This window comes from Leptodactylus fuscus, chromosome 1 (genome assembly GCF_031893055.1).
Source record: "Leptodactylus fuscus isolate aLepFus1 chromosome 1, aLepFus1.hap2, whole genome shotgun sequence".
NCBI lineage: Eukaryota > Metazoa > Chordata > Amphibia > Anura > Leptodactylidae > Leptodactylus > Leptodactylus fuscus.
Genome location: NC_134265.1, coordinates 25,027,109 through 25,039,920, shown reverse-complemented (window position 1 = coordinate 25,039,920; position 12,812 = coordinate 25,027,109). Strand labels below are relative to the sequence as shown.

At 42.0% G+C, this 12,812-nt stretch overlaps 1 protein-coding gene across 2 annotated transcripts in view; it reads left to right on the top strand.

The window, feature by feature from the left end:
• Positions 1-12,812, top strand: part of ALPK2 (alpha kinase 2) — an 84,758-nt gene that overhangs the window by 33,029 nt on the left and 38,917 nt on the right. For both annotated transcript variants that reach the window (XM_075268204.1, XM_075268194.1), the window contains exon 3: positions 8,738-11,561. In XM_075268204.1, the coding sequence (XP_075124305.1) occupies positions 8,738-11,561 (2,824 nt within the window). The remainder of the gene's footprint in view (positions 1-8,737; positions 11,562-12,812) is intronic.

The window sequence follows — 12,812 nt, the reverse complement described above, 5'->3', positions numbered from 1 at the left end:
GGACCTCACCGGTATGAAACCTTGTAAGTATATGAAAGGTGGAAAAGGTCCTTACGGAGTATAGTAAATAGCCAGTTCACTGTGAGACGGCTAAATACTATCACTTGAAAGGACCTCACCGGTATGAAACCTTGTAAGTATAGGAAACATAGAAAAGGTCCTTACGGAGTATAGTAAATAGCCAGTTCAGTGTGAGACAGCTAAATACTATCACTGGAAAGGACCTCACCGGTATGAAACCTTGTAAGTATAGGATACATAGAAAAGGTCCTTACGGAGTATAGTAAATAGCCAGTTCAGTGTGAGACGGCTAAATACTATCACTGGAAAGGACCTCACCAGTATGAAACCTTGTAAGTATATGAAAGGTGGAAAAGGTCCTTACGGAGTATAGTAAATAGCCAGTTCACTGTGAGACGGCTAAATACTATCACTTGAAAGGACCTCACCGGTATGAAACCTTGTAAGTATAGGAAACATAGAAAAGGTCCTTACGGAGTATAGTAAATAGCCAGTTCAGTGTGAGACAGCTAAATACTATCACTGGAAAGGACCTCACCAGTATGAAACCTTGTAAGTATAGGATACATAGAAAAGGTCCTTACGGAGTATAGTAAATAGCCAGTTCAGTGTGAGACAGCTAAATACTATCACTGGAAAGGACCTCACCAGTATGAAACCTTGTAAGTATATTAAAGGTGGAAAAGGTCCTTACGGAGTATTGTAAATAGCCAGTTCACTGTGAGACGGCTAAATACTATCACTGGAAAGGACCTCACCAGTATGAAACCTTGTAAGTATATGAAAGGTGGAAAGGTCCTTACGGAGTATAGTAAATAGCCAGTTCAGTGTGAGACGGCTAAATACTATCACTGGAAAGGACCTCACCAGTATGAAACCTTGTAAGTATATTAAAGGTGGAAAAGGTCCTTACGGAGTATAGAAAATAGCCAGTTCAGTGTGAGACGGCTAAATACTATCACTGGAAAGGACCTCACTGGTATGAAACCTTGTAAGTATATGAAAGGTGGAAAAGGTCCTTACGGAGTATAGTAAATAGCCAGTTCACTGTGAGACGGCTAAATACTATCACTGGAAAGGACCTGATGGAAAAGGTCCTTACGGAGTATAGTAAATAGCCAGTTCAGTGTGAGCTGGCTAAATACTATCTCAGTTAAGGACCCGACCACTAGGGGGCAAAAAGGTCCTTACCAGTAATGGGAAATAGACAGCTCACACTGAGCTGGCTAAATACTAGACGCCGTAAGGACCAGGTACCTCTGGAGTACGGTATTTAGCCAATTCACTGTGAGCTGGCTAAATACTATATCAGTTAAGGACCTGACCACTAGGGGGCAAAAAGGTCCTTACCAGTAATGGGAAATAGACAGCTCACACTGAGCTGGCTAAATACTAGACGCCGTAAGGACCAGGTCCTTACGGCATCTAGTATTTAGTCACAACCGAGTGACATGGACCAGGGCTTGCCTAAAACCACGCCCAGAGAGAAAAACTTAACTTTATTAACAAGACAAGAACAAGGGCGTGCAGCATGCAAATTCTGGCCAGCAGATGGCAGCAACAACAATGCATAGAAGTAACATGAAAGGGAAATAGTAATACAGGACATTTAACTAATAAATATGAGGAGAGCAGCATAACAGGAGACGTCTTCCCACATTTCCAATCTCTTCCCTTTGGACCTCCATGACCTCTGCTTTCAGCTGTGACTGGACTCTGTAAAGTTTTAAACATAGACATCTTTGACTCCTCACTTCTCAATATACCGAACCCCTATATATATATATATATATATATATATATATATATATATATATATACCACAGCGGCCCCTGCAGCCTATATTATGCCCCACAGTGGCACAACAGGCTGTGTGGCATAATAAAGGTTGCAGGGGGGCCGCTGTGGGGCATAATAGAGGTTACAGGGGCCACAGTGGACTCTTCAAGCTCTATTATGTCCCACAGTTGCATACCCATGAACTATTATTATACTCAGGGGTCTTTTCAGACCCCCGAGTATAATAATCGGAGCCCCAGGGGAGATGAGGGAACATAATAAACACTGTTACTCACCTCTAAGGGGTCCGATGTTAAAGAGGACCTTTCATGGGTTTGGGCAAAGGCAGTTTTATATACTGCAGGAAAGCCGACAGTGCGCTGAATTCATGCCATTTCCCCCCTTCATCTGCCCCAGTGTCATGCCATCAGTTTAAGTTGAGTGGAGACGCCCGCTACTATAACATGTGCAGGTCTCTCTTCACCCAGTGAAAGGATTGGGAACATGTACTGTACTGCTCTCTACCTGTACTACATGTACTGTACTGCTCTCTACCTGTACTACATGTACTGTACTGCTCTCTACCTGTACTACATGTACTGTACTGCTCTCTACCTGTACTACATGTACTGTACTGCTCTCTACCTGTACTACATGTACTGTACTGCTCTCTACCTGTACTACATGTACTGTACTGCTCTCTACCTGTACTACATGTACTGTACTGCTCTCTACCTGTACTACGTGTACTGTACTGCTCTCTACCTGTACTACATGTACTGTACTGCTCTCTACCTGTACTACATGTACTGTACTGCTCTCTACCTGTACTACATGTACTGTACTGCTCTCTACCTGTACTACATCTACTGTACTGCTCTCTACCTGTACTACATGTACTGTACTGCTCTCTACCTGTACTACATGTACTGTACTGCTCTCTACCTGTACTACATGTACTGTACTGCTCTCTACCTGTACTACATGTACTGTACTGCTCTCTACCTGTACTACATGTACTGTACTGCTCTCTACCTGTACTACGTGTACTGTACTGCTCTCTACCTGTACTACATGAACTGTACTGCTCTCTACCTGTATTACATGTACTGTACTGCTCTCTACCTGTACTACATGTACTGCACTGCTCTCTACCTGTACTACATGTACTGTACTGCTCTCTACCTGTACTACATGTACTGTACTATCCTCTGCCTGTACTACATGTACTGTACTGCTCTCTACCTGTACTACATGTACTGTACTGCCCTATATATGTACTACATGTACTGTACTGCTCTCTACCTGTACTACATGTACTGTACTGCACTCTACCTGTACTATATGTACTATACTACCTGTACTACATGTACTGTACTGTCCTCTACCTATACTACATGTACTGTACTGCACTCTACCTGTACTACATGAACTGTACTGCTCTCTACCTGTACTACATGTACTGTACTGCTCTCTACCTGTACTACATGAACTGTACTGCTCTCTACCTGTATTACATGTACTGTACTGCTCTCTACCTGTACTACATGTACTGCACTGCTCTCTACCTGTACTACATGTACTGTACTGCTCTCTACCTGTACTACATGTACTGTACTATCCTCTGCCTGTACTACATGTACTGTACTGCTCTCTACCTGTACTACATGTATAGTGCTGTTCTCTACCTGTACTACATGTACTGTACTGCTCTCTACCTGTACTACATGTACTGTACTGCCCTATATATGTACTACATGTACTGTACTGCTCTCTACCTGTACTACATGTACTGTACTGCACTCTACCTGTACTATATGTACTATACTACCTGTACTACATGTACTGTACTGTCCTCTACCTATACTACATGTACTGTACTGCACTCTACCTGTACTACATGAACTGTACTGCTCTCTACCTGTACTACATGTACTGTACTGCTCTCTACCTGTATTACATGTACTGTACTGCTCTCTACCTGTACTATATGTACTGTACTGCTCTCTACCTGTACTATATGTACTGTACTGCTCTCTACCTGTACGACATGTACTGTACTTCTCTCTACCTGTACTACTCATACTGTACTGCTCTCTACCTGTACTATATGTACTGTACTGCTCTCTACCTGTACTACATGTACTGTATTGCTCTCTACCTCTACTACATGTACTGTATTGCTCTCTACCTGTATTACATGTACTGTACTGCTCTCTACCTGTACTACATGTACTGTACTGCTCTCTACCTGTACTACATGAACTGTACTGCTTTCTACCTGTATTACATGTACTGTACTGCTCTCTACCTGTACTACATGTACTGTACTGCTCTCTACCTGTACTACATGTACTGCACTGCTCTCTACCTGTACTACATGTACTGTACTGCTCTCTACCTGTACTACATGTACTGTACTATCCTCTGCCTGTACTACATGTACTGTACTGCTCTCTACCTGTACTACATGTATAGTGCTGCTCTCTACCTGTACTACATGTACTGTACTGCTCTCTACCTGTACTACATGTACTGTACTGCCCTATATCTGTACTACATGTACCGTACTGCTCTCTACCTGTACTACATGTACCGTACTGCTCTCTACCTGTACTACATGTACTGTACTGCCCTATATATGTACTACATGTACTGTACTGCTCTCTACCTGTACTATATGTACTATACTACCTGTACTACATGTACTGTACTGTCCTCTACCTATACTACATGTACTGTACTGCACTCTACCTGTACTACATGAACTGTACTGCTCTCTACCTGTACTACATGTACTGTACTGCTCTCTACCTGTATTACATGTACTGTACTGCTCTCTACCTGTACTATATGTACTGTACTGCTCTCTACCTGTATTACATGTACTGTACTGCTCTCTACCTATACTACATGTACTGTACTGCTCTCTACCTGTACTACATGTACTGTACTGCTCTCTCCCTGTACTACATGAACTGTACTGCTCTCTACCTGTACTACATGTACTGTACTGCTCTCTACCTGTACTACGTGTACTGTACTGCTGTCTACCTGTACTACGTGTACTGTACTGCTCTCTACCTGTACTACATGAACTGTACTGCTCTCTACCTGTACTACACATACTGTACTGCTCTCTACCTGTACTACATGTACTGTACTGCTCTCTACCTGTGCTACATGTACTGTACTGCTCTCTACCTGTACTACATGAAGTGTACTGCGCTCTACCTGTACTACATGTACTGTACTGCTCTCTACCTGTATTACATGTACTGTACTGCTCTCTACCTGTATTACATGTACTGTACTGCTCTCTACCTGTACTACATGTACTGTACTGCCCTCTACCTGTACTACATGTACTGTACTGCTCTCTACCTGTATTACATGTACTGTACTGCTCTCTACCTGTACTACACATACTTTACTGCTCTCTACCTGTACCACATGTACTGTACTGCTCTCTACCTGTACTACACATACTGTACTGCTCTCTACCTGTACTACATGTACTGTACTGCTCTCTACCTCTACTACATGTACTGTACTGCACTCTACCTGTACACCATGTACTGTACTGCTCTCTACCTGTACTATATGTACTGTACTGCTCTCTACCTCTACTACATGTACTGTATTGCTCTCTACCTGTATTACATGTACTGTACTGCTCTCTACCTGTACTACATGAACTGTGCTACGCTCTACTTGTACTACATGTACTGTACTGCTCTCTACCTGTACTACATGAACTGTACTGCTCTCTACCTGTACTACATGTACTGTACTGCTCTCTACCTGTACTACATGTACTGTACTGCTCTCTACCTGTACTACATGAACTGTACTGCTCTCTACCTGTACTACATGTACTGTACTGCTCTCTACCTGTACTACATGTACTGTACTGCTCTCTACCTGTACTACATGTACTGTACTGCTCTCTACCTGTACTACATGTACTGTACTGCTCTCTACCTGTACTACATGTACTGTACTGCTCTCTACCTGTACTACATGTACTGTACTGCTCTCTACCTGTACTACATGTACTGTACTGCTCTCTACCTGTACTACATGTACTGTACTGCTCTCTACCTGTACGACATGTACTGTACTTCTCTCTACCTGTACTACTCATACTGTACTGCTCTCTACCTGTACTATATGTACTGTACTGCTCTCTACCTGTACTACATGTACTGTATTGCTCTCTACCTGTACTATATGTACTGTACTGCTCTCTACCTCTACTACATGTACTGTATTGCTCTCTACCTGTATTACATGTACTGTACTGCTCTCTAACTGTACTACATGAACTGTACTACGCTCTACCTGTACTACATGTACTGTACTGCTCTCTACCTGTACTACATGAACTGTACTGCTCTCTACCTGTACTACATGTACTGTACTGCTCTCTCCCTGTACTACATTTGCTGTACTGCCATCTTCTTGTACTACATGTACTGTACTGCCCTCTGCTTGTACTATATGTGCTTTTTTCTGCCATCTACTTGTACTACATGTACTGTACCTATCCTTACTTCTACAGCATATACCTTTCTACTGTCTACTATAGTTACTATATTTCTATCTTCTAGTACAATATATATGTTCTGTTCTGTAGTTTGCTAAATGTATTTTACTATCTCTTCCCTGTTGCGCTATTGTGTCAGTCTTCAGTATTGTTCTGTTATTCTGTTCATAAGCCAGGAAGGCAGTGACTTACTATACAGACTGCTTTGTTACATTGTTATTAGAGTTTGCAGTCAAAAATAGTTAAAAAAAAATGTTCAGTGTAATTTACCCCATAATTTAATCCAAAATGCAAAACAATTCATTTCAGGCATCAGTGACTGACAGGCACATGTTATAGAAGCGGGCGTCTCCGCTCAACTAAAACTGATGAGAATCTGCATACGGTAAATGACTTTGTGAACACACTTGGATAAAAGTTTTAAAGTAAATCGATTTTGTAAGCTATGAGTAAAGTTTTGTATTTTTTTTTTATATCACATTGGGGTACATGGTTCAATACGTGGTTTCTTCACCCTTGACCGCCAGGTCTGAAAGAGTTTAGAGCACCACCTAGTATCTGGTTCATGAAACCTATTTTCAAATACACAATCTTAATAGGTTATTAGACATGAAGCCCCATACATAGTCAAATAGGAGAACATAGGGAGGAGAACATGAAGATAATATAGGAAATTATGGGACACTAAACTGCAAGCCCATGGTCTGATGCAGCTAAAAATATCCTTGTCACAGAAAATGAGAAATCTGAGCAGAATCAGGAAATCTGCTTACTATGGTTTATGCCTAACATCCTATCAGTAATAACACAAGCAGCTAGTCAGAAGTAAATAGAAGTACATAGACTCTCCTTATACTCATTTCCATGGAGCTGCTGGGGCTTTGCGAAGCTGCAGACTCCTTTGAGCACTGTACAGATAGGAAGCACAGAGCAGCAGATCTGTGTGTAGGCATGCAGAGAGATTTGCCCCAAACCCATCCTTTCATTGTTTGAAGAGAGACCTGCTCATCCCCAATCCTTTCATTGGGTGAAGAGAGACCTGCCCCTCCCTAATCCTTTCACTGGGTGAAGGGAGACCTGCCCATCCCCAATGCTTTCACTGGGTGAAGGGAGACCTGCCCCTTCCCAATCCTCTCACTGGGTGAAGGAAGACCTGCCCATCCCCAATCCTTTCATTGGGTGAAGAGAGACCTGCCCCTTCCCAATCTTTTCACTGGGTGAAGAGAGACCTGCCCATCTCCAATCCTTTCAGTGGGTGAAGAGAGACCTGCCCGTCCCCAATCCTTTCACTGGGTGAAGAGAGACCTGCCACTCCCCAATCCTTTCACTGGGTGAAGAGAGACCTGCCCATCCCCAATCCTTTCACTGAGTGAAGAGAGACCTGCCCCTCCCCAATCCTTTCACTGGGTGAAAGGAGACCTGCCCCTCCCCAATCCTTTCACTGGGTGAAAGGAGACCTGCGCCTCCCCAATCCTTTCACTGGGTGAAAGGAGACCTGCGCCTCCCCAATCCTTTCACTGGGTGAAAGGAGACCTGCGCCTCCCCAATCCTTTCACTGGGTGAAGAGAGACCTGCCCATCCCCAATCCTTTCACTGGGTGAAGAGAGACCTGCCCATCCCCAATCCTTTCACTGGGTGAAGAGAGACCTGCCCCTCCCCAATCCTTTCACTGGGTGAAGAGAGACCGGCCCCTCCCCAATCCTTTCACTGCGTGAAGAGAGACCTGCCCCTCCCCAATCCTTTCACTGGGTGAAGGGAGACCTGCCCCTCCCCAATCCTTTCACTTCGTGAAGGGAGACCTGCCCCTCCCCAATCCTTTCACTGGGTGAAGAGAGACCTGCCCCTCCCCAATCCTTTCACTCTGTGAAGAGAGACCTGCCCCTCCCCAATCCTTTCACTGCATGAAGAGAGACCTGCCCCTCCCCAATCCTTTCACTGGGTGAAAGGAGACCTGCCCCTTCCCAATCCTTTCACTGGGTGAAGAGAGACCTGCCCATCTCCCTTAATTTTTTTCTATTTCCATATTAAGAAAACTTGAAGAGGGAACTTCCCAAGTAACAGGGAGTGGACAGCAAATTAGCAAGAAGGGAGACACCTAGCGACATCAATTTAACATTTTTGGCCAGTATCACATGCTCTGTTAAAGCAGACTAAGTTGTCTGAAAACTAAGCCACAATTTACGTTATCGTTAAAAAAATCTGTTTATTCTGGATTTAGGAGTTCATTGGGCGGTCCTAATCAGAGATTGACTTTACCTGTATGAGACTCTGGACACTGGACTCCTAAGCCCAAAATGAGCAGAGACTGAGCCAATGTATTCAGCTCCTCCTGTTGTATGACATGGGTATCTGCTAATATGTTTTTTGTTTTTTTTTTCTATCTCTTAGCTAATACAGTTTCTGAAAGAAAACATCCAGCAACCTGAAAACTGTGAGAATCTATCTGAGGAAAGCCCAAAGACTGAAGTAAATGAGGACACCCAATATTTAGAAGAGACCAAAATATGCCTTTCGGAGTCTGAAAATATTATTGACTATGTAAGTGATATCAATGAAGACAATGGGGCAACTGAAGAGCTTATATCTTGTGAATACTGTGAGGAAGATGAAATTGTGGATTCTGTGTCCCAAACCCTGAATGGTGGACTTGAAATAGCAGATGCCATATCAGAGACTGAGGATTATGAATGTGCACTTACAGGTAATGGATCACAAATTGTGGAAAATGAATCACAAATTTTGGACAGTGAAGCAGATATTGCAGATAAAGAATCACAAATTTTGGATGATGAGTCACAAATTGCAGAAAATAAAACAAAACTCGAAGGAAATGAATCAGACATTTTGGCAAATGAATTCGAAATTGTGGGAAATGAATCAAACCTTTTGGGGAATGAATCACAATGTTTGGAAAACCAATTGGAAATTTTGGATAGTGAATCACAAATTGTGCAGAATGAATCACAAATTGAAGGAAAGGAATCAGAAATTTTGGACGATGAACCAGAAATTGTGGGAAATGTATCAAACATTTTGGACAATGAAATCCAATATTTGGAAAACCAATCAGAAATTGTGCAGAACGAATCACAAATTGACGGAAAGGAATCAGAAATTTTGGACTGTGAAGTAGAAATTGTGAGAAATGTATCAAACATTTTGGACAATGAAATCCAATCAGAAATTGTGCAGAACGAATCACAAATTGAAGGAAAGGAATCAGAAATTTTGGACTATGAATTAGAAATTGTGGAAAATGAATCAAACATTTTGGAAAATGAATCTCAATGTTTAGAAAACCAATCACAAATTTTAGATAGTAAATCACAAATTGAAGGAAAGGAATCAGAAATTTTGGACTATGAACCAGAAACTGTCGGAAATGTATCAAATATTTTGGACAATGAAATCCAATGTTTGGAAAACCAATCAGAAATTGTGCAGAACGAATCACAAATTGAAAGAAAGGATTCAGAAATTTTGGGCTATGAAGAAGAAATTGTGGGAAATGTATCAAACATTTTGGACAATGAATCACAATGTTTGGAAAACCAATCACAAATTTTAGATAGTGACTCACAAATCGTGCACTATGAATCACAAACGGAAGGAGATGAATTGCACATTTTGGACAATGAATCACAAACTGTGGACAATCAATTTCAAATTGCAGAGAATGAATTGCAAATTGATGGAAATTTAGCACAATTTTTGCACCATGCAGCACACATTTTACAAAATGAATCGCACACTGTGGAATATGAATTACCAAGAATAAAAAAGGAGTCACAAATGTTGGAAAATGAATCAAATGAAAGACAAACTGTACACAGTGAATCAGAAATTTTACGTTCCGAATCGCAGACTGTGAAAAATGAATCACAAATTGTGGATTATACATCAGAAACTGTGAATGATAAATCAGACATATTGGACAACGAATCACAAATTTTGCAGATTTTAAACAGTGAATCAAAAGTTGTGGAAAACGAAGCACAAATTACGGAAAATGAATTACACATTTCTGATAATGAATCACAAAATGTGGAAATTCTGGATAACGGATCACAAATTGCACATAATGGCTTACAGGGAAATGGATCGGAAATTCAAGATTTGGCATCACATGCTGAGGTCGATGAATCACTAATGTTGGACATTGTTTCTAAAGCTGTGATTATTGGGGCACATATTGTGGATAGTGGATCACTATTAGAAGATGTTGGATCCCCAGCTGTTATTATTGGTGCACATATTATCGATGATGGATCACCAGATGTGGATGCTGCTTCAGAAAATATGGACATCGGATCACACACTGTAGTTCTCGAATCTCATTTTGGAGGTAGCGCTGATTTTCACGAGGAAAATCCCGATTGCACAGACAAGACGTATAATGACAATGCACAAGAGTGTGAAATCCTACATATTTTCGGCAGTGCTCATTTAATTGACCCCACCCTAAGGCATCATTTTATATGTCAACAGGATAGAATTTTTGATGTCTTAAATGATAGCACAAGTGCTGAGGAACAACGCGGTGATTTGAATCTCGATAACATGACTGTAGAAGACATCAAAGGAGCTTTTGGATCTACGGGAGATCAAAACTTGGGTCACAAAGTCAAGGATGAAATTAGTCTCGTGAAGGAAGCCAACCAGCGTTCCTCCCGGCATACCAGTAATAAGGAGGATCATAAAATTAGTGATCAAATTCTTACGGAAAATTACAATGTTGCTGAAAGAACATCGGGTGGTTGTTTTGAGAAGACCAAAAGTCTCTTGAAGACAACACCCAACGGGCACAATAATATAACGGAAATAGAAAAAGCACATTCACTGCGTGTCAAGGATTACATTCCAAATACCAATGAACTCTCACAAGTGTGCAGAGACCATCATACAATTAGAGCAAGAGGAGGAGGAGGAGGAGGTGGTGGGCCTGGCCAAACTCGAACAAGCACCCTAGACCAGACTAGTAGAGGAGCCAGCTGCTCAACACATTTCGTTGGATCTACAAACCAGGGCGAAAAGAACACAGAAAACAAAATGGTAAAGAAAAAATTTAAATCTAGTGGGAAGGAATCAACCAAGGACCCTAAAAGGGAGCCTGAGAAGTTGGATGTCAATGAGGTCTTCACCCCTGACGAGGAGAAGAGGCTCAAAAGGGAGAACAGCATTGAGGGGACTGTGGCCAAAGACAGCAAAAAAGGTTAGAAAAGTTACACTTTGTATACTTGTAGACCTTGTGTGTAGATGTGGTCAAGGAGAGAAGTCACTGCCCCTAACCTACTAACCTTAAAGTTTGAGGGACATCACAGCTTCTTACTATGGATGGTCTGAAGCTGGTTATGGATACAAAGTCCTTGTAGCATAATGTATTGTAATATTTGAACCTTATATATAGGCAGGAACTTGACCCCCCCACTTCAGTTGAATGATTTCAAGACCAGGAAAGGGTGGATGGGTCTACCCCATATCTACCCCCATTGATCAAGACATCCTGCACAGGACTGTATCACAGATCATGTTGTATGGATCCAAAAACCAAAACTCACAGCCGTCTATGGGCTCATATCGCATCTCCGTGTAGCATGAAGGTACATGGAGGGTCAGGAATTCCATTAAATACGCATATTAGTCCATTCCATTGGTTGATGTGTTACAGAGGTAACCTCCATCATATCAACAATGTTGTGGCATGTAATGTCCATTGGTCGCAATATAGCAAAAAATGTTTAGTGGTCCATGTTTTATATTTTTGGGGGTGGTCCACTTTATAGATAGATTGTTGCCGTGCCCTGTATGTATAGTATACACGTGATCTACTAGGTGTATAGCTGTATGTATAGATGCTATTTTCAGACAAGCAACTAAAAGGTAATATGAAACGCTGTCCTTGTAGACTCTGAAGTTTTTTCTTGCTCGTGCAGAGCTTCAGAGACAGAGTTTATTACAGATTAAAACTAAGCCTCCATGCACCCGACCATGTCTATTGTCATAGGCTAGTATATAGACCCATTATATTGTAATGGCCCCAGGGCTATGAGCCCAGGGCAAGAGTCAGGACAGGTCCGTGGAGGCATGGGTAGCAAATGGACATCATCCATATGAACACATGCATGACCCTGGTGGTGGCTTTTCTTCCTTCAGAACAAAAGGATTGGGCATGTCGAAAAGGATTGGACATGTTGGAGAGTCTTGACATCATTAGACTTGGCCAAACTGGTTCCATAATGAGCCAGATTCTTTACAAATCTTCCAAAATTCTCACCATGTTTGACGTTCACCACCTAAGAATTGTTATTATACTCTGGGGTCTGGGGCCCTCACCTCTCCTGGGCTCCCTCATCGTGTCTGGCACTCTGTTGAATTCCCCTGGGCACATGATGTTACCCAGGTGGCCGGAAGACAACCATGACGGAGCCGAGAAAAGGTGAGGGAAAGTCAATATCAGAGTTTA